The 21,342-nt window shown below is 41.8% G+C and overlaps 1 protein-coding gene across 3 annotated transcripts in view; it reads right to left on the bottom strand.

Moving 5' to 3' along the window:
- Positions 1-20,330, bottom strand: part of MYH11 (myosin heavy chain 11) — a 61,786-nt gene extending 41,456 nt beyond the window's left edge. For 2 of the 3 annotated variants that reach the window (XM_062635082.1, XM_062635086.1), the window contains exons 1-4: positions 20,169-20,327; positions 12,960-13,318; positions 7,920-8,076; positions 34-61 (exon numbers count right to left, since the gene is read on the bottom strand). In XM_062635082.1, the coding sequence (XP_062491066.1) occupies positions 34-61; positions 7,920-8,076; positions 12,960-13,301 (527 nt within the window). In that variant the 5' untranslated portion in view covers positions 13,302-13,318; positions 20,169-20,327. Of the gene's footprint in view, positions 1-33; positions 62-7,919; positions 8,077-12,959; positions 13,319-20,168 lie in introns of all 3 variants that reach the window. The other variant, XM_062635088.1, reaches the window with a different exon arrangement.
- Between the last annotated feature and the right edge of the window lie 1,012 nt (positions 20,331-21,342).

Raw genomic sequence — 21,342 nt, 5'->3', positions numbered from 1 at the left:
TAATGTTGAGATATACTAAAATAGTTTACTTACGTGCATAGGATAGACTGGTCTTCTCGATCTGTGAATAAAAATAATTAAATCCATTAATTAGGGAAAATAGTTGTCCTGACAGAAGCACTTGTATTTATAAGGATTTACATTGAATAGCCTACAGCTTCCAAAATCTGGCCACCCATGGTTAGTCAAAAGTACTGGGTTCATACTTTATATAATTTGCCCTTGCATTTAAATAACCATTTCTAATGGAAATCTTTTGTACCAAAAATGAATAAAAGGTTAGGAGTTCAAAACTAGTTTTTGTAAATTCCATTGGAGATGAACTGTAATGAGGACAGCAGAAAGATCAGGCTCTCTATAAGAAGATTATAACTGAAAATTTCCAACCTGAAACTCTTAGGTTTTTATTACGCTTCTGAAGTATGGCCAGCAGCCCACTTGAGACAAAGTCTGGACAGATAAAGCATCAAAACTTAAAATGTTTGAAGCTGATCATGCAAAGCTTTGAATTTTGAAAGCAGAGCAGTTCAAACACCTAAATAATGTACTCTGTTCCATTTCAGACAGAGAGATAACTTTTATCAAGAGGACATTAATTTCTTTGAGATGCTCTTCAAAGAACAAGATAAAACAAGATAGTTCACATACTTTTCAACAACATGTCAACAAGTACCTAAGTATTCTTCATGCTTTTAACTGTGAACAGGACCATCAAACACATTTTAGATCAACATTTATAAAAAGATGGGCCAAAATCTGTGTGAGGCATGTGAGAGGTTTCTGCATAGCAGAGTCCAGTGAGCTTCAGTGCTGCAGTAAGGTTTAGTTTTACATCCATAACCCGCTCTCACAGTGCTTTTGGAGTCAGAGTGCTTATGCTTTTGGAGTCAGTTTCTCTTTACCTTCAGAACCCTTACACAGAATTTTCTACCGAAATGCTGATCTCAGGCTAAGAACTCTAGGCTGTGATGGACAATAAACACCCACTCAGGTTTCATAATGAGCTCAACAATGCTAAACTATTTTGTAAAGCTACATTGAAGCAAGACTTCCAGAAAAGCCTGTGGTAATGCGGCTTTACAATTTCCCATCTATCTAAAGATGCATGACCAATGAGTTTGCTGTGACAGTTCTGAAGTAGAACAAGATGATCCTTAAGGTCCCTTCCAACTCAAAGAATTCTATGATTCTTTTGATATTTTTTTCACGATGGGAATGGTCAAACACTGGGACAGGTTGCCCAGAGAGATGTGGTATCTCCACGCTTGGAGCTGTTTGGAAGTAGACTTGAACAACTCTTGAGCAACCTGTCCTGGCATTGAAGTTGGCCATTCTTTGAGTGAGACTGTCACAGACTACCTTGTACAGACTGTAGAAAAATCTCTGACTTAGGAACATAAATTCCCAGGCAGCTCAAATGCATTTTTGAAAAGTGGGCATAGTTTACAAATGTGAGACCAGAGGCAGACCATTAGGGCAGGAGCAAGTGCTTCTATATGGTTCGTCATTTATCAGATACAGAGCTAGCATTGGCCCATGGAGCCTCTGGTCAGAGGTCAAGACTTGAACTCCTTCTTTTATTCAGTGTGTGGGGTGACTTGCATGGCTACCTATCTGACTGCTTGCCCCTGTCACTGGCCCTGTGTGTAATAAACATCATGAGATAAAGCAGCTTTCTGTACTGTGTAAAGACAATGGAGATAAATTCGACCCGTTAAACTTGCAAGTTGTAATTGCTGTGTGGGCCACAGCCAGTCTAGGAAAAGCAGTGGAGGATTCTGCTATGGCTGGGATTGATATTGAGCAATTGTTTTACTCCCAGTTCCGTGACAGCTATAGCATTAACTGCTTTATTGACCACTTACATGGCAAATGGTGCTACTGAACTGCTTTATTCAGTAAATTGGTGCAAAATGACTCATTATGTTTCTATTGGAGATATTTGTCTGCAATCAGCACAGCAGGACTCTTCCACATAAAAATCTGGGAGTAGAGGAGCTGTAGCCATGTTTATTTTTCACTGCAGGATACGAGCTTGGCTTTCTTTTAAATAAAAAAAAAAGCGTGATAACACAGTAGAACTCCTGCTCAAAATACACTGCTGTGTAAATAGAAACCACGGGCATATATTGATATTGCATCACAAACCCATAAATACCATAAAGAAAATAAAAGTGACTCCTTGATACAGAGTTGCCAGTGGAATTTCTGAGCTCAGGGAACATCAGAAAAAGTTGGTGTCTTCCAAGCCAAGTGTTTTCTCACTACTCTTTGCTGCCCGTTACTGCCCTTCTTTTGCTCCCCAGAAAGCAAAAAGCCCCTCCTGAAGGTATATCATAAACTGGGCCACCACAGGGGTTCACATGAGTGCACGTGTATGGGCAGCTTTGCTGAAATGTAAGAGAAGAAGAAGGATTAGGAAGGTCAGAAGGTGCACCCCCTGCCCCTGGGACAGAGAACAGGCTGTGCAAACCAAGCCAGAGTTACTGAGTTTCTTTGGACTTGATCAGCCCAGCTCTTCATGCCGGTACAGTGAACAAATCCTGCAGAAACAGGAATAAGAAGGGAATGGAAGGAATGATGAGTCTGGTCCTAGAAGGAGTCAAACTGAAAGCAGGGACTGTTAGGTGGTTGCTGGCTCTCCAAGGATGCCTTCTGGTGAAAGCTCTTTGAGACTGACTGACAAAAGCTGCTTCAGGGCTGTTGGGTGTTCTTGGACGGAGAATAAAAATTATTTATTTGCTTTCAGCTTTCTCTTGTAGTGTGAAAGGCTGCTGGGACTGAACCAGTGCAATCTGCCTGTTCTCTGCAGGTGAGCATCCTCATGGTATTCTCTCAAGCTTCTCTTTTGGTTGCTGGACTTACCCTCTTCTAACTTCCCTTGCGCTTGGCGACCATATGAAGTCTCGAAGCTTTTAGCCCTGCAACCTAAACTGTGCAGGCTGTACTGTGAAACCTGCTTACAAATTGTCCTGTGCACTCTCATGAAGGGAGAATTCCAAATGTGACTCTATTTCCTTCAGCAGTTTTAACAAATTGCAGTGCCAAGGATGAAACATACCGGGAGATTTAATCCTGTTCTGTTATGACTTGAGCTGCAGATACTGGCCTCATTTACTTTCAAGGGGTGTCCCATTCAATTATTCTTGTTTCTGTTCTGGAATGTTTTATTCTACATAGAAAATACTGTGCACTATTTTGGGAATATGCAACTTTATGTGGGTTGATCTATCAGAAGAGAATGACTTGGGTGAATAAAACTCCTTTAACATAATTCCTGGGGCTTAAAAAGTAACAAAATTTATCTTCTAGATTCCAACATCTTTTTGATTAACGTCTTTTTAAAAATTTGACACGACTTAGAAGACTGTCATAGCCACCCCTGTGTTACCATATAAGATGTTTTGGATATTTTTATGTTTCTCCTCACTTTTCAATAGCATAGAGATCTACATTTACGTTCTAAACCCCAGCAGCTTTCCTTAACATGCAGTTGACCTTTTTTTTTTCCCCTTGTATCTGCTTAGCTTTTTCACCAAACACCTCCAGACTGCTTGTAAGGATCAGATGCCCCTCTGTTCTTGATAGACCAGCTAGCTCTGCTTAATCACAAACAAAATCAGATTGTTTATCACAATGAAGCAGCAAGTTGGCAGCTTTACCATAAAAGGAAAAAAACAGACTGAAACCATGTTCCAACACTCGCTTACTGCTTCTTTACATTTGTTAATAACTGCGCTGCCTGAAGGGGTCATTTCTGTACAGTCCTGCTAAGGACGCTTAAATAAATAGATGGCTTTTCACAGCAGCCTCCTTTTCTACAATCTTGGGAACCGTGTTTCCCTCCCATACCTCCCAGTAACGACCAGGTTGTTTGTTTTTCCATCCTTAACCCAAGCTTGTATAAAAATGGCTTTGCAGAAAATAGAAAACCTTCCTGATTCTGCAGAAAGCTGTAATATAACTTCTCCATACAGATTTATTGCCAGACAGCAGAAAAAAAGCCTAATCGTCCATATAAAAACATTATAGCTATTATTACTGCTATATAACTGGACTTGCCACACTTACTTACTGTTTGCTGCAAGCAGGGAATATGGCAGAAGGCACCAGAATTACTCATCTTTACTGGATGGCAGCTTTGCCACCAGGAAGCGACTTCATCCAATACACAGGAGAGAGATGTGGGTGCAGAAGCATAGGGAGATTTTTATGATCATGGTCTCTAAGTGAAGCAGTAGTCAACTAGCTGGTGTGTACAGACAGTCAGTGAGACCCAAGTCAGTGTGGTAGCTCCCGGGGACGGACACACACACACACACACACACACACAAAATGTTCTAATGGAATGTTATATTACCTTAATCTTCTAGGTTAAAGTGGAGAAAGTTTATTCTTTTTAGCTCTAAATGTACATCAATGACTGTGCCTGGGCAACGATCATACTGCATTAGTGATGTAGAATCAGTAGATTCAACAAGACATTGAGCACCCCAGTTTGAGCATGAGACAGCATGACTGTGATTTGTAAAAGGGTTTTAGGCCCTCAGAACCACTTGAGACAAGTGGAAATTTTATCTCTGCCCAGCCAACATCTTTGTTAATTCCTGTGTCCTGTGAGCTGTCAGCTTTTCTGCATGTTTGGAAGTCCAATTATCTGATTTCTGTTAACCATGGCTAAGTGATATTAATAGAAAAACTTTGATAGGACTTAAACATCATCCCTAATTAATAAAGTAACCAAGTAAGTCTCTAAAGCAGATGAGGAGCACAGTGTGCACAGCTCATGATTTTTTTCTGGATGTCTGTGCCAACAGGGGAGGTGAGAATGTGAAGGGCTGTGATTCCCAGATGAGCCTGCAATAAGACCAGCGATCTGCAGACACTGAGGCTTGATTCACTGAAAGATAAATGTTCCCTGTGACATCTGAACAAGCTGATTGCTCTTGGCCAAGTGGCCCTGGTCATGAAGTACCAGAATATAATTCTTCAGTCTCATGAATCTAAGATACATTTTACTTTGGCAAGAAGAAACTATGCAAGTTTTCAAGATAAGGAGCAACACTGAAATTTCACAGAGAAAACATCCATGTTTATGAGCAAGAATTTCTGTTTATATTCCATTTGTAAATATACTTAAAAAAAAATATGAAGCTCTCTATGTCTGTATGCGTTGTGTGCGTGCACACACAATCATGTTGACACCCACTTTCACCACTCCAATATGAATACAATTTGGCTGAATAATGAGAGTTATTCTGCGGTTTGGTTTAGTTTTATACACAAAACATGAGTACATTTTTACAAACAAAAGCACAGCTTCAAAACCAATGGGGGCCCTCTTCGGAGATGGAGAGACTCCAACACGGCATGTGCAAGGAAATAGGCAAGTAAAGTGTGGGTGTCCTGGGCCTGTGATTCAAGATCTCCTGGGACTGCTCTCTGGATGCCCTGCCAGCTGTGTGTGGTTAGGATGGGAGGTGGTGGAACAAGCTCTTAAAGCTTCCACTGATGATCTATTCCCTTCTCTTTTCTTTCTACTTGCTCTCCCCTGCCTCTCTGCTGTCAAGAAGAATTCCTTGCAAAGGGAGCCATGAATAATGGGGTGTAAAGGTCCCCCAGTAGTTGGTGGGGACAGAAAATTATTATGACCATTAAACAAGCGAATAGGGAGAAGCATGCACTCTTGGCTGCCTCCTCTCCTAGCACCCAGTCTGGAAGATACAGCTGAGCCCAGGCTGTCCTAGGTGCAATTAATGACCAGAGCAAAGGGCAAACCAACTCCAGTGGCTTCATCACTGCTTGGGAGAGCATGTTAGGAAGGAGAGGAAACAATGACAGAGAAAGATGTTCTTATGCTGCAGGCATCAGGCTGGTCTATGCTGATACTAGTTTCACGTTAAGTAGAAAACTCACGTACTGTAAGGCCAAAAGAATTCTCTTTTTTCAGCACAGGCTGTAGTATTATGTTGTGTTTTTTTTCTCTTTCCTGCAGATAGTTTTTTTTTTTTTTTCCTCATCCCATTTTTAGGGACAAGCAGCAGCATTCTGCACAGCTGAATGAGAACACTGCTAATGACCTGTAGGAGCCAGGAGCTTCTTGCAGAGTTTCCCTGCAAGGCTTACAGCTTAAATAAAGGATCTGAAGGAAGAAGACTGCTTTGACTTCAAGGCCTGTTTGGGGCCTTGGACAGTGCTGGATGCAGAGCACAGAGTTCAAGAAATGATCTGGAAGATGGATATGTGACTGTGGCTTAGTAGGATGATCTTATGCCAAGTAAGTTTCTTATGACTGTGCTTGCATCAAATATCATGTTTACTGAATCATGTTATTTTAAAAGCACCTGCCCCATCAGTCAATATGTTTCGTATGCCCACCCTCCTGAATAATTCTGCTGTTATAGTATGGAGAAAGGTCTGTTTTCCAGATGTCTTTTGGTTTTGCTTTATTGATCCTGATCCTCCTTCTCTGCTGCAGTGTGGCTCTGCCTTCTGAGATGCACTCAAATAAAGGAACTAAAATAGCTTCAGAAAATAAATGTTATATAAGACATAGGAAGAAAAAAATTGACATTATAAAGCAGATACCTAGCTCTCTGGGTTTAGAGTTGAATTACAAAAATGACAATTTTATTTTGGCATTTTCAGCCAGTAGAAATCTCCCTGGGATAGGGCAATTGTAATTCTCTGGATTCGAGGACCTGGCCCACACATATAAGATGATATTTTTTTCATTGTGGGGAAGGACTTTATGTAGTCTAAATCATGGTTTAAAAAATAACAATTAACTCTGATATGCCAAACTGACCACTTGTAACTTCCAGTGAATTCATCAGGTTCATATTTCAAGTAGGACAAGCACAGGAGTACTGCAGTCCTTGCGAGTACGGTATGCTGTGCACCTAGAGAAATACTGTGTAATTTCATTTGCATAGTCAGATGAAGTGCACAGGGGTTTTGAATGGACAAGTTTCTCTAAAACAGTGTTCTGGGTATGTTTGTGAGTATTATGAAGAAATCAATGCCAGGTACTAAACCAGCTGTTAAGCTGAAATTTCAAGATTCTTTTGTTTTCACAAGTTGGATCTAAAATCCATGAGCCTTAAATCCTAAATTTCCAAACTGGAAGGCCCTAAACTTTAGGGCCACGGTATAACCCTGCTGATCCATAGTTACCAGCCAGAATTTCTGCAGGATCAGGCTCCTAATGAGGGTATTTACATTTCAAGGCATTTTGTAGCGTTCTAGTTTCTTGGGGCACCCGAGGTTGCTGTGAGATGGCAACCAGTTGTGTCCCTGTAGTCTATAGGCATTGCAGCCTCATACATTCATCAGTAGTAGCTTTTTTTGGCCCTAAATTAGGATTATTTTCTCAGAGCAAACCCTCTCACAGGTTTTGTTTGTATCATTTGGGGCCTGATGGCTTTCCCGTTGCTGCTTGTTGGCATTATTGTTAGAAAACAGAGCACATCTCAACTTGAGCCTCCAAAGCATGCGACTGTAATGAAACTAGCTCCAAAATATTGTTTGAATTCAGTTTGCTAGGAAAGAGAGAGAGAGTGGAGCAATGCTGACAGATACAGCAGTGCTAGCAGCTAACTTTGGAATAGTCTCCACTGGTGGAGAGCGAGCATTTTCCATGCCCGTATTTGCCAAAACTATTTGCTCAACTTTGAAACCTTCCCACATGCCTCGACACAGATGGGTAAAAGGATTGTTTTTCCTTTTTGAGTCACAGTGTTTGTGGACTGCTGTTCCTGCCAAGAATTCCTCTTAAACTTCTAGAAAGCCTGTGTCGTCCTCCGCAACAGATCTGTTCTGGCTGTGCTTCTTACAGGAGCACACGTGGAGCTATAAGGTGTTTTCTCCCATGTTTGTAGGCAATGATGTCTAATAACTGCAGAATTGAACTCTCCTACCTTGCAGCATGCTCCTGTAGGCTGTGTCTGCAATAGCATAGATGTGGGGCGGCATCTCGTGCCTCTTCTTTCCCTTATACATGTCGATGATCTTCTCTGAGTAAATGGGCAGCTGTTTGTATGGATTTATCACGACGCAGAAGAGCCCTGAATAAGTCTGCAAGGAAATGCAAATAAAAACTGAATTAATATCACATGCATGTATAGTCTGGGAAACAGGCATCAGCTGCATTGAGCCAACATGATTTTAACTGATAACTTTCTTCTGTACTCTGGCTAGTGCAACAAATGAATGTACATGAATGGGTGGTTTCCAAATAGTTATTTCTTAAAAACTGACTGCCAGAAAGTGTGTGAATTTTGCAGTCTATAGAAACACTATGATCTGATGCTGGTGCTTCTTGACTTCAGTTATTTTCAGTACATGGTGAATTGCCCTTATCTCTGATCTTGTAGCAGCTGTAATAATTCTTATTTCTTGTGTATTTTCATACCAGAGCATGTCCTCTGCTCAGGTGTCACATTTTGTAAACTGAAACCCAAGGTAAGAAGCTTGGATTGATGTTAGAAAGAAGTTTTTTTCAAAAAAGCTGATGTGAAAATCATATAACAATGATTGATGAGAATCCTTGGAAAAAAATTCGACAAGCTTCAAATGGATGTCTTACCAATAGTGATGCCTTCACTACATAGAATCATAGAATAGTTATGGTTGTAAAGGACCTTAAGATCATCTAGTTCCAACCCCCCCTGCATGGGCAGGGACGCCTCACACTAAACCATATCACCCAAGGCCTCGTCCAACCTGGTCTTGAACACTGCCAGGGATGGAGCATTCACAACCTCCCTGGGCAACCTATTCCAGTGCCTCACCACCCTAACAGGAAAGAATTTCCTCCTTATATCCAGTCTAAACTTCCCCTATTTAGGTTTGAACCCGTTACCCCTTGTCCTATCACTACAGTCCCTAATGAAGAGTTCCTCCTCAGCATCCCTATAGGCCCCATTCATGACTATATTTGTGAGAAGCTTAAGGAAAAGTGTGGTTTGATTACAGTTTAATGAAGGTATTAATATAAAAATAGGCATACAAACAAGAACACTGGGTGCCAGCTGTACACCAGGTTTTGTTAGTTGGTTTGGGGGCTTTTTTTCATGTTTATCTTGCAATGCTCCAGCTATTAAAATGGAGTAGATATAATAGTACATAATAATAGGTGGTGGGTGCCATTTCACAAGTATATGATAGTAGAAGGTGAGCCATATTTCACAAGCATTTACTGAAAGTAAGAAGTTTGCAAGGGTTGTTCATTCAAAAAATAAATACCCCCCCACCAAATAAAAAAAATATAAAGCTATAAGATTATAATTGCAGGGGTATTGTGATACTTAAACTGGCCTATGGCTGCTAGTGCTAAAACCAAGCCAGTTTAAAAAAAAAACCTGAAATAATGTAATTATGCTCTTTCTGATTTAGGCATAAGTGGTTGGGTTTTTTAATTCTATTTTTTTATGGCCATGCTGTGTGAACAAGTGCTTTGTGGAGGGCAGCTGCTGCCATGCCTCAATCTCAGGGCTGTGTCTAGGGATGGCTCAAGCTGCTTTGGTGTCCCAAGCACTGCAGCACAACACTGTAAAATGGCATCGGGGAGCTTGGCTCTGGGCACAGGGATTTCCCTTTCCTGACCATAATAGGAAATGGCACAAATCTGTCTCGGCGCAGCCTAAGCACTTTATATGGTATTCAGCAAACACGGTGAGAGCATCCATTAGCCTCCAGCAGCAAGGAGCAGGTTGGGTGCTCCATGCTGAACAGGAGAATGTCTGGGGTGCTCTGGGTGGTGATGAGGACCTCTCCTACCGTTTCAGGTTGTGACTGCATTGCCATAGTCTCAAGTCAGATAACAAGAAAATCAAGGTAAAGATCTTCACCAGTTCTCAATATCCCCAAGCTAAATCCCTTGATGTGGAAGGTAGATAATTACTGTGCTGGATTTTCATTGATGCTGGAGTTTGGACTGAAACTCTGTGCTAATTGAGTCAAAATGAACTTTACTGTTGACAGAACAATACACTTGAAAAGACCACCAAGGCCCTTACGGAAGAGGTAGCAAGGCCTTTCCTTCAGTAGAAATGGATTTACTGTATAAACTAATCATTCCCAACCAAGTAAAATAACAGGAGAGTAAATTTTGAATTCAGGAAATTATTTAGGCCTCCCTTCCCTAAGAGTTCTAAGCATTTGCCTGACTAGCTACATGCAGGGCTGTTTTGCACAGCCAGGCATACAGTAGCATACCTTTGAAGAGCTAACTTTGAGGCACAAGAAGCAAGTTATTAAAGCAGGGCAAAAGACATTGAAAGTGTATGTGGGGTAAGTTTCTGTGTCGTATATCACCTCCTTGGGGCACAGTCTATTCAGACAGGGGGATCCCCAGCTGCATCTCTTCCTAGAGGGTTTGGAAGTCCTCTGGAGAACATGATTTGAGGATTACTTCATGGATTATTTTTCTTGTGTATGTGCATAATTTTCACTTTCTACAGGAAAAGGAAATTAATTTCCAAAAGTAGATAATACAATTAGAAATCAAATTGCTCTATTAAGGAGAGTGTCCATAGGAGCACCGAGCTTGTGCATCCCTTGGACAGCCACCACTGATGGGTATTTAAGAGAGACTGGCACAAATACACACATCTACATGGTAAATGCTTAGGTTTGGGCAGAAGAATCCCACTTCTGGTTCCAACATGAACATATAGCTTTCTATATTTAAGAAAGCATTTTGCACTGTTAGGTGAAAACTGAATTAGTGGTGCCTGTGAGTACAGGCACAAGAAACTTGATTCTACTCCCAGATCCACCAAAGTTGTGTTGCTATTTTATTGATGTTTATGTAGTAATTTTTGGTCTAATTTGTGTGTGGACAAGGAAGACTCTGTTCTGAGTAATGTGAAACATGAGTTAGAAGAGCAAGAAGCGTGTTGCCATTTAACTATGCGGTGATGGAAAAGGCAAGTGTGTTTCTCCAGTGTACAGTCATTCTGAATTTCTGTGCTGACTCCTTTTATTTAATAATATTTAATATAAATGCAAGGGGAAGATTATTTGATTTTTCTTTTTTTCTTTCATCTGGTTGACTTTTTCTTTACCAGAATTTGGAATCACCATTTGTGCCAGTGGTACTCTAAAGGGAGAAATGTAAAGGTCACTTTTTCTTTGTAGGTGTGGGACTCTGAAGGAGGCAATGGAGGCATTGCATGGCAAAGTCAGGAGATGGTTGCTTTTATGGATAGTTTTTCAAGTGGATGAGACTCGAATTCTGTTTAGATGCCACCTGTTTTTTTCCTCAAAAGGTCTAGGAGTCTCTGAGCAGGGCAATGCTGTTGCCTAGGGCTGGAGAGTTTTAATGGGTTTTAGTTCCTGAAAATTCTAAAATCTTGTTTCAATACAAGTAAAACTAATTTCATTGTAACTGTTAATATACCACCATCTTAAAATCTAGTCTCAAGAGACAGAAAACTTAATTTCAGTTACCCTTTCAGTTCTGTCTCCATGAAGAGCAATTTGATTTCTAGTTGTGTTATCCACTTTGGGAAATGAATTTCCTCCTCCTGTAGAAAGTGAAAATTCCACCAAAAAATCTACAAAGTAAACACACTGGAAATCCCAGAACTTCTGCGCATACCGTTGCTGAGAACAGCAACAAGGAAGTAAGTCCCACGCTTTTTATCCCACTGTTCTTCTACTTCCAGATTTGCAACAATGCAGAACATTTTTGAAAAAATCTATTTTAATAACTAATGCTGCCTGTTCTAACAGCACATAGATCTGTATTCACCTGCAATAAACTCAAATACTGAAAAGATGGACAGAATGTCTTCTTTCAGGAATCTTGATGATGTGTGTTAGTACATTCCTGAAGGAAAAATCTTGAGCCTAGCTCCTTGAAGTTATGCATGACAATAAAATAGTTCCTTTGTTGTACTATATGTAACTATCTTATTTTCTGCTTCATTCCCTACTTTCCAATTTAGCATTCCTTGTATTAATAATGAGAACTCTACTCCTGCTTCTAAAACCTTGTTACTTAAACTCTGTAGTCTCTTTCATTCATCAGTGGTCTGCCACACAAGTAAAATTTTTGTAGGCTGAAACTGTAAATTAGTTTTCTACAGCAGAGCATAGGGGTCTTCCTGGTAAAATCGAAGATAACAGCTAAGTTCCATGGAAACTTTATGGGCTTTTTTACTCTGCAGTTTGCTAACTGTTGGTGCAGATAGATTACAGGGTTATTAATGTCAAAATATGCTTGTATCAATACACTTTTGTGGACTAGAAGACAGAATAATCTTGCCCCTAGTTCACATTAACATAGAGATTATACTCTGTCCAGGCCTGCCTAATCTGTAAATTGATCAACAGTGGTGGGGGTGAAAAATATTAGTGGGTGCATGACTTCAATTCAGTAACACACTGATGCTTATGACTGCTCTCACTTGAATTCCAGTGGGTTGATTCATTTATTCAAGCATAAGGTTTTACTCAAGCACTCACCAAACCAAAACTTGTCAGCTGCCTTTCAGTGGGAGTTTTTCCTGAGACTTCATCATTTGGCTTTTCCATATGTTCTTTTTGCAGGTTACTGGAAACTTGTTCAGGTTTATGTTGAAGTCATCCAAATGTCCCTACTGTTTGGGGTTTTGTATTTTTTACATTTCAAACAGCAGGACTGAGGTGCTATTCAGCTATCAAAGAGTACTTTCCAAACCAATAATATCCTTTCAGAAATAGCAAGTTTTGGGGAAGAAGCCTTCATGTGTTTTAATTTAGTAAAGAAGCAGGAGAGTCATGGGGAATAAAGCACATGATACACCTAAACCACTAAATGGTTTAGGATACCATTACTGAGGGGTTAGTACATGCATAGCAGTGTTACACACAAGGACTTTTTCACTGACAGTGGTGGGATCCACCTTGCTTGTGATGGGACATGGTAGCATGCAATAGGAAATGCCATGTGTGTGTTTGATTCTACTTACATAAATTAAACCTGAGAAGTATCTCTCCCTTAGATTGTGCAGCACTGAAGCTTCATTGAGGCAAGTCAGCTCTGCCATGTCCTCTACTTTGGAGAACTTTGGAGGGTTCATCTTCTGGATGTCATCCTTGCTCAGTGTCACTTTCTTTCCATTTTCTGCTAGTTCAACTGTCACCTCATCCCCTTTCTCTTCTTTAATACTTGCTGCTTCAAATCCATGTTTCTCTGATGGAATCCAAACCAGTTTCTTTGCTGACCAGTCAGCCTGGGCAAGTGGGTTGTTAGTGAAGTTTTTGTCCACAAAGAGGAATTTCTCATCGTCACTGAGAGCTTTTTGAGCCATTTTGACTCAGTAGACACCTGTTGAGGAAACAAAATATTCTGTTGTAAAAAGAGGCGAATGTGGAGATGTCCCAGGCAAAACACGTATGTAAAATCTGTCATGAGCTAGATCCAAAGCACCACAGGTTCAGATACTTCTGTATGCCAGCTTAGATACCTTACAGTATCTGCGTTCATATTCCCATTCCTTTGTTATTGTGTCTGAAATCACAATCTACATGGCGCTAAATCGAATGGGGACACCTGGGCTTATATGTTGTACTGAAGATCAGAGAGAAAAGTAAGGCCTAACTAATGTCTGTGGAATGAGACTGTCAGAACTGCACCAAGACTACCAGCTGAACAGCTTTGTGCATCCTCCTGTCTTGCCAATCACAAAGTTAAATGAATTCAGATGCATGCAAAATTTCTCATCACCCAAATACTATTCAATGTCTAGTGAAATACCAATGTAATAATGAAATACTCGGTGGAAGAGCAGTTCCCAGGCTATGCTCCAGAAAAGACAGAAATAAGCTGTTCTTGCAAAGGACTATTTCCAATCACTTTAATACCATTTAATTTGGAGAAAAATAAGATTAAGAAAAGATCAAAAGAAAAAAACAAGGGAAAAGTACTGCTGGTGAAGGAGGATTAATTTAGTTATCTCCTTCAAATAGTGGGAGCTGATCATTTCTGAAGAGTGAACATCTACCACATGAGAGAGAGAAGACATAAAACAAGCCTGGAAACTGCATCAGCTGTTAGATACTCTGAACCATGATGCTCAGCTTGGAAGGGTGATGCATCTGCATCATGCAGTTGCACATGCATAAAAGAGCATCTTGCAGTCACACTTGGATAAAGTAGCCTGACGTATCTGCTCCAGGAAAGTTCTGTCTGTTTTGCACCATGTTTGAGAGGAAGAAGTGGCTTCTCTCCTGCTCTGGCCATTGGCAGTTAGGATGTAGCTGCAAGATGTGGGCTGGTAATGCTAGGACATTTGTAAGTGTTCTGCTCTGCCCTATGGGGATGTCAGCTGCAAATGAGCAAAGGAATAAAAATGGGACTACTTGTGGTTTGCTACAGGGCAGAAGAGTGGTGCTGATCAGAAAACCTGCCATGCAGGGGAGTAGAGAAGGGAGCTGGGCAGGAGCTGCAGTGGGGAGCAGGGAAGTGTGCATGCCCAAGAAAAACATCTCTGGGAGACAGAGGCTGTTTCATTCCCTTATTGAGAATGAAATTAATATTTGCAGCATTCAAACAAACATGAATCTTGAGGGAGCTCAGAGAGCTGACTGCTAAAGATGTCAGCAATCAACCCATAAGCAGAAGGGTATTTGTAAAGACCAAGCTATGTGGTATGCAGACAAATGGACACCCTGTTCTTGGGGAGTATCAGAGATTGGTTTCCAAATATTCCTCCCTGAAGCCTTCCCACAGATTAATGTTTTTTTGCAAGGTCACACTGTGTGAGGGGTCTGGTAGAGAAGCACAGATCGTGCAGAAGGTGACATAAAGCTTAAAAACAAAACTAGGATTTTAGAGGCACCTAAGAGAGTTAGATGATATCCCACCGGAACTCAGTGGAAATTAGATGCCCCAGCTCCTCAAACTCCCTTGGCAATTCTCCCAGCTGAAGAAAGAATGTCTCTCCTCTAAATGTGCTTGTTCTAGAGACACCAGCCTTGCCTGGAAATCCCCAGCAGGAGGATTTACCCAAATCATCTGTGCACATGCAGTGTGTTTGGTGGTATGGGTGAACGAACATAAGGGAGACCCTGACAGCTGGGATCTGTGATTGCTGCTGGCCTGTGCACAGTGTTCCCTGCCATAGGGTGCCTGCGAGGGAGCTCTGAAGCATGTGGCCCCTCACTTGCTCCCAGAGGGTTCTTGAAAGAGAGCTGCAAGAGGAAACTATTTGACTTCTGTGTGGATTAAGGCAGAAAATGTTCCCTCGTTGCCAAGAGGGCTGGTAGAGCTGCACAGTTCCAATAATGGAGATGGTATTCTCTCCAGCTGAGCTTTCCAGCTGGCGGCTGCAGGGTGAAGCCGCCCGGACAGGGGAATGAAGGGAGCACTGCCCCACCACTATGCCTGTGGCTCCAGGAGCGTGGTGCTCACGGAACAGCAAGCGGGAGCCTGCTGTATCCTCTCTCCTCCCACTGTGGTGGCAATGGGCAAGGCATGTTGTCCACCCTGCTGCCCCAGCAGTGTGGGAGGAACAGCTGCAGCAATGGAGCAGGAGGATTTCAGTTCATCCTAGGCCCAGAAGAGAGCTATCTGGTCATCCTGAAGCATCAGGAAGGTTGGCTCATGCTGTTCATGGCTAAATGCCAAGTGACAGCACATTCAAATCAGTAGGAATTTGGTATTGCTTTCAGAAACACCAAAAACTGGACTGAACTGCAAAGCTGAGTTTCACACTCAAATCCTCCTACTTTGAGGCTGCCCACAAACAATGATGGTGGAAATCAAACTGCTGACTCATCCTCACCATCTACCTCAAAAACTCAGCTGAAGGTAAAACGGTTGTTCTGCTACAAAGCACATCACCAGTGGGACAGTTCAGAAGTTCTTAGCTGTTTTGCTGCCCAGAGACCAAGGGAAAGTTCCTTTCCTTGTTACATATTAAGTCAAAAACATCTTCCACAGATTACAGTGTGAAATGAAGAGCTGGTCTGTCTGTATCCTGCTATGTTCTCCTACTTCCTGCATGAAAAACTTTCTGCACCTTATTGTTTAAATTCAGTCTTTCAGAGAGTGAGATGAGGTTGGAAGGTAAAAGAGGTGGCATGAACTGCAGAGCTTGGAAATACAGGCTTTTATCTCCTAGATCTAAGCACTATGTTTGACTAGTTTAAACATGATAAGAATAGACCCCCTCCAAGGAGTAGGGAATGGACAGTCTGAGCTGGATCTCATAACTTCTCTGAAACACAATGAGGAGAAGCATGGATTTGTGTAAAAGGAACTTCTCATGACTGATTTTCGGGAATCGGAGGATAAAGTTTGAGCAGCAGCTGAGTACCACTGTGGCAAAAAAGGAAAAGCAGTTATGAAGTGTGGATTAATGAATATTATTAGTTTAACAGATTAATGAAAAATAATTAATGCATGTTAATAATAAAGGAAGGTTTCTGAAATCAACTAGATTTGCCTTAGTGGGGTGCTGTGCACTGAACCAGTGAGCTGCCAAAGCTTTCTGACTAAAAATTTGAAATAAACTTTTAGATCCATCTCTGATCGAGACTGAACTGCACTGGTTCAGCATATGACTGATACTGAGGAGACAGGCAAAGGGGAAAGATTCATTATTGCTTATTGAGAACATTCCCTGAGACGGCAAAATTTACCCCTTAGCCAGTTCCTGGGTTTTACCTATAGAGCTTGTGAAGATAAACAGAGATCAGTATTATCTGTGCAAAAGTTGGTAAGAGGTTCTCATCCATTCAGCTCTGGGGCCTCCAATACAAGAGGGATGTGGAGCTTCTCAAGTGAGTCCAGAGGAGGCCAGTTCAGGGGGCTGGAGCACATCTCCCATGCAGACAGGCTGAGAGAGTTGGGCTTGTTCAGCCTGGAGAAGAGAAGGCTCCGGGGAGAACTTACAGCAGTCTTCAAATACTTAAATGGGGCCTGCAAGAAATCTGGAGAGGGACTTCTTATAAGGGCCTGTAGTGACAGGACAAAGGGGAATGGCTTTAAACTGACAGAGGGGAGATCACCTCATTAGGAAAAAATTCTTCCCTGTGAGGGTGCTGAGGCACTGGCACAGGTTGCCCAGAGAAGCTCTGACTGCCCCGTCCTTGGCAGTGTTTAAGGCCACGTTGGACGGGGCTTGGAGCAACATGCTCCAGTGGAAGGTTTTCCTGCCTGTGGCAGGGAGGTTGGAACTGGATGAGCTTTAAGGTCCCTTCCAACCCAAACCATTCTGTGATTCCTTTAGATAGATGATAGCCCACATCATGTACCAGGGTAAATACTTTTATACTCAGAGGTGAGCTATACTGAGGAAGGGAGGAGGAAAAGGAGAAAAAGTGATCACAAAAATACTACTGATACGAAGTTTCTTGCCTTAGAAACTTGCCAAATTACACCAAACTGGATCCGTCTGTCACACTTGTCTAAACCCCAAATGTGCACATATACATGGGCATGCATACTTCCACAGCTTATTTTCTATTCCTACTTCTGCTGTGCCACTGCAGATACATCAGGCTGACCATCACTGTATTTTCTCTTATGTTGGTAACAGAAGTTGAATGCTGTCTTTACAATCAGTTTATCCTGAGTATATTATTTCAAGGGCAAAGTACAAATATCTCCAGGAAGTGCACTTTAATTAAAAGGTTATTGGCCAAGCAGAATTGCCTTCTAGGTCAGAGCTTAGAGGGACTGCTTATCTTCAAAGCAGACGATAAAGGATACTTCTGCCTTCCTCTGCAGGATGGAGAGGATGTGCAATATCAAAGCTTATCACAGCCCTACAGGGAATAATTCTCAGAACAGAGGACCATATAACCAAGTATATGAATTAAGTTCAGAAACGAAGTCCCGCTCTCCTAGGTGGTTTCTGATGGAAGCATGTAGCAGCAACTTGCTGCTTGACTCAAACTGCACTTTTTGACTACGTCCTTTCCAGGTTGCTCATCTTTTACTTTCCCAGTAATTAACCGAATTACCAAACTGAGCATTGCTTGAAAAGAAAGAAAAACTAGAGGTGAGCCCTAATCTTGTGATTTTTTGGAAACTGGTTCTGAGCACAGTTAGCTTTGTTACGAGCACTGTTATCAGTCCCTTCTGGCCTTTCACCTCTCCCTCTGGTCACCAGGACCACCCCTCAAATGCTTACTTTCATCATGGACACATTCATCTGACAGTGGAGGTATCAATAGGACTAGTTTATGGTTGTTCAACCATGGAAGAGGGCAACTCTGTATTTAAAGAAAGAACATTTTCGGTAATTTCACAGGGCTGTTTTTTGTAGGGTTTTGTGTCTGGTTTGTTTTTTTGTTGTTGTTTGTTTGTTTTGTTTTTGTTTTTTTTGTTCGGCTTTTTCTTGATGCATTTTCCATGTACTTTAATCAAATTGCCTGCAAGTGCCTCAGTCTCCTATGAGGTCTCTGTTAATGCAGGTTACTACATAACTCTGATTAAACTCTTGATAGCTCTTTTAATACTCCAAAGAGATTGGCCAGGGTTATTACCTATGTTACTAATTGCAAAAATTAGAAAAGAAGGAAAAAAAGACTTGAATTGCATCACATGGAGATAAAAGGGATCTATCTGGAAAATGACAGCTATTTCAAATACCCCCCAGTGTTACTCTATTAAGTGAATCAGATTCTGCATGTTCATTAGAATTCATAAATATTCCATATTTTGAGTAGACTTTGAACAAGTTTGAAAGTTATCTCTGGCTCTTGGCTTCTTCTAAAATTAATATACTTAAAAGAAAAGCCAACTGATTTGCAACTAATAAGTCCCAGTGAATTATAAAGAGCCAGGATCCTCTGCATACATCCATGCATGCTACCATATATGGTGATGTTCTTCTCAATACTTGCTGTTCTGCAAAAATGTAATGATAACACATTCAAAACAAATACCTTTTAGGGACTGGTGTGTCAATGGCAAATGAGATAATAAAAATCATTGTTTACATCTGAGCAAATCAGCCCATGGTACTGCTCCGGCTGTAAGTGACTACTTAATCAAGTGCTTTGCTCTCTGGGGTTCATCGTTTCAGCCTTTGAATTGGTGACTTGAGGACCCATGAACTTTAGGAGTTCAGTGCATCGGTCCATCCAGAGAGTCTTGTTGCAGGCTGCCTGACAGGGCAAAGCTTTGAGTGAAAGAGAAGGTAGGCTTGTTTTTAAGCTAGTGTACTTTAGATAATAATGACAACCCTTCTGATTTCCCTTGTATTTAAAATATCTCGGGTTGCTTCTTACTTTTGCACACACATGCCTCTCCCATACATATCAGCATTTACATAGGTGTGCATGCACACATACACACACAGACACGTATTTATGTGTGCGAAAGAAGCAACTGAAGTCCTGGGATGATACTGAAGCTGCTTTCTGTGCTGCCATCTACTGTCCTCTTAACTTACGGTATTTTGTTAAAAGTTTGTTGCCTTATTTTCCCTTTAAAAACAATAGGCAGGTCACATTTGAAATAACTCGAACTACTGTAGTTCAATGAATTAACAGATCAGCTTTGCTTAAGCTTTATTCCCAGCATATTAAAAACATACATATGTAATCCTAAGGCATTTTTGTAAAAATGTTTCCATTTTCTCTTTTCATTTTTAAGCATTTTCCCTGTTTAAAGAACAAGTAATGGGCAAACGAATTATTTTATTTCATTATATTTTCTTTAAACAGCATGGGAAGTGCACTAATTTCCGTCCTAAGGACTGAAATGTAGAAATACTTAAAGATCAGCAGCTCAGGCTACCAGGTTTCTTCATTACCAAATGCACATGTGATGATTAATTGCAGAGGATACCTGCTCCAGCCAGTAGTGCACAGCACCTTGCAGGCTGTGCTGCTACTGCCTTGGAGCACAGCTTGTGCTCTTGCAGCCAGTGTCTTGAAGGCTCGATTCAGCAATAGCAGTGTTAGAAGTGACTAAGGCTAGGACATCTGTGCATGCTTTCAAACGTGCGTGGTCCCTAACGCGTTTTAAACAGAACCCATCAGAAATACACAAGTCAGGATAAACCATTTGATCATGTCTGCTCCCATTTTCAATTTCTATGCTATTTGCACATTAATTCACTGAATCTATTTTCAAAGTAGCATAATAATCAGCTTGCTAAAGTGCGCATTAAGCCCCCAGCCCCATCCCAGCAGAGATTTCTGGCCCCTGCAGTACTTACAGGCTTCCAATTAGGGGAGCAGAGAGTGAATTGGAGAGTCGGGAACCTGTACAGCCACCAGCCGGGACAGTCCAAGTCCTCACTGCCTTTGCAGCCTCCCTATATAGAGGAGGAGAATCTTGTCAATGGGGAGGGGCCCTGGAAACCACGTCCTGCTGGAAAATCCTCTCGGTACCTGGGTTGAAAAAGGCAGCCTGAGCCAAGTACCTCATTACCAGCAGGGCCTAACCCTGGGCTGCTGCCCCTGCCCCAAGCCACTTTTTAGGGAAGCAGGCTGGTTCTGGCTTTCAGGAAGGCATGAAAGGGGTGCCCCTAACTCACAAGTTTAGAGGTTTTTCTTTTTCCTAGGGTGAAGCTGTTCAGCTGAGCCAATGGGCCTTTAACTCCTTCCTGCCTTGGCAGCATCCTCACCCTGGTGTGGTCCCCTGCCTAGAAGGACAAAGGGTAGGTCATGATCCTGCACACTACAGGTTTCCCACCCATGATAATGTGCTTTTTTGGAGCTAAAATTAATCCCTGAGTTCAGGGGATGCTTGGGAGGGGAGGGTTATTCCCAATGTAGCAGGGATGCGTGGGTGGAGGTTGCCCTGGGTCTCTGTGTGTTTATGTGACATCTGGAGCCTAGGGCTGGTTTAAGCCTCCTTTGCCCCTGGGGAACTAGAGGGTTGTTTCCCACCTCCCCAGGAGGATTTTTCAGTTTCTTTCACAATCCAGTGCAGAGCTCAGCTCTTGAGAAAGGACTGTAAATACTTTATCATATATAAGAAATACCTCCCTCTGTCCATAAAAGGAAGAAGAGAAGTGATAAATAGCTGAGGGGAACAGTCCCCAGGATACAGTGGAAAGAACAGGCAGCAGGCACTGTGAGCTGGGGGGGGAGAGGAGGATAGGGTTCTGGGAGCCAGCCCTGCAAGGGTTAGGGAGTGATCTGGTCCTTGTCAAACCTTTCTCACACCCCCAAACCTTCAGTCCCTAGCTGTCCCCCCTTCTTCCCGTGCTAGTAGCCAACAGCCTTGTGCAGTAGGACCTGTGGATGGAGACATCCCAAAAAGGGAAAGCTAGGATCCTCTAGGAACTCCCATCAATGTGCCAAATACAAAATACCGAAACAACCCTCTCTCTGCAACAGACTAAATATGGTGTATGCCCAAAGGATCAGAGTGCAGTCCCGGGT

Source organism: Pezoporus occidentalis, unplaced genomic scaffold, assembly GCF_034315485.1.
Source record: "Pezoporus occidentalis ecotype Australia unplaced genomic scaffold, CSIRO_AGI_Poc_V1 ctg113, whole genome shotgun sequence".
In the NCBI taxonomy this organism is placed as follows: Eukaryota; Metazoa; Chordata; class Aves; order Psittaciformes; family Psittacidae; genus Pezoporus; species Pezoporus occidentalis.
Note: the sequence above shows the minus strand (reverse complement) of the source record. Positions and strands in the feature narration are given on the sequence as shown.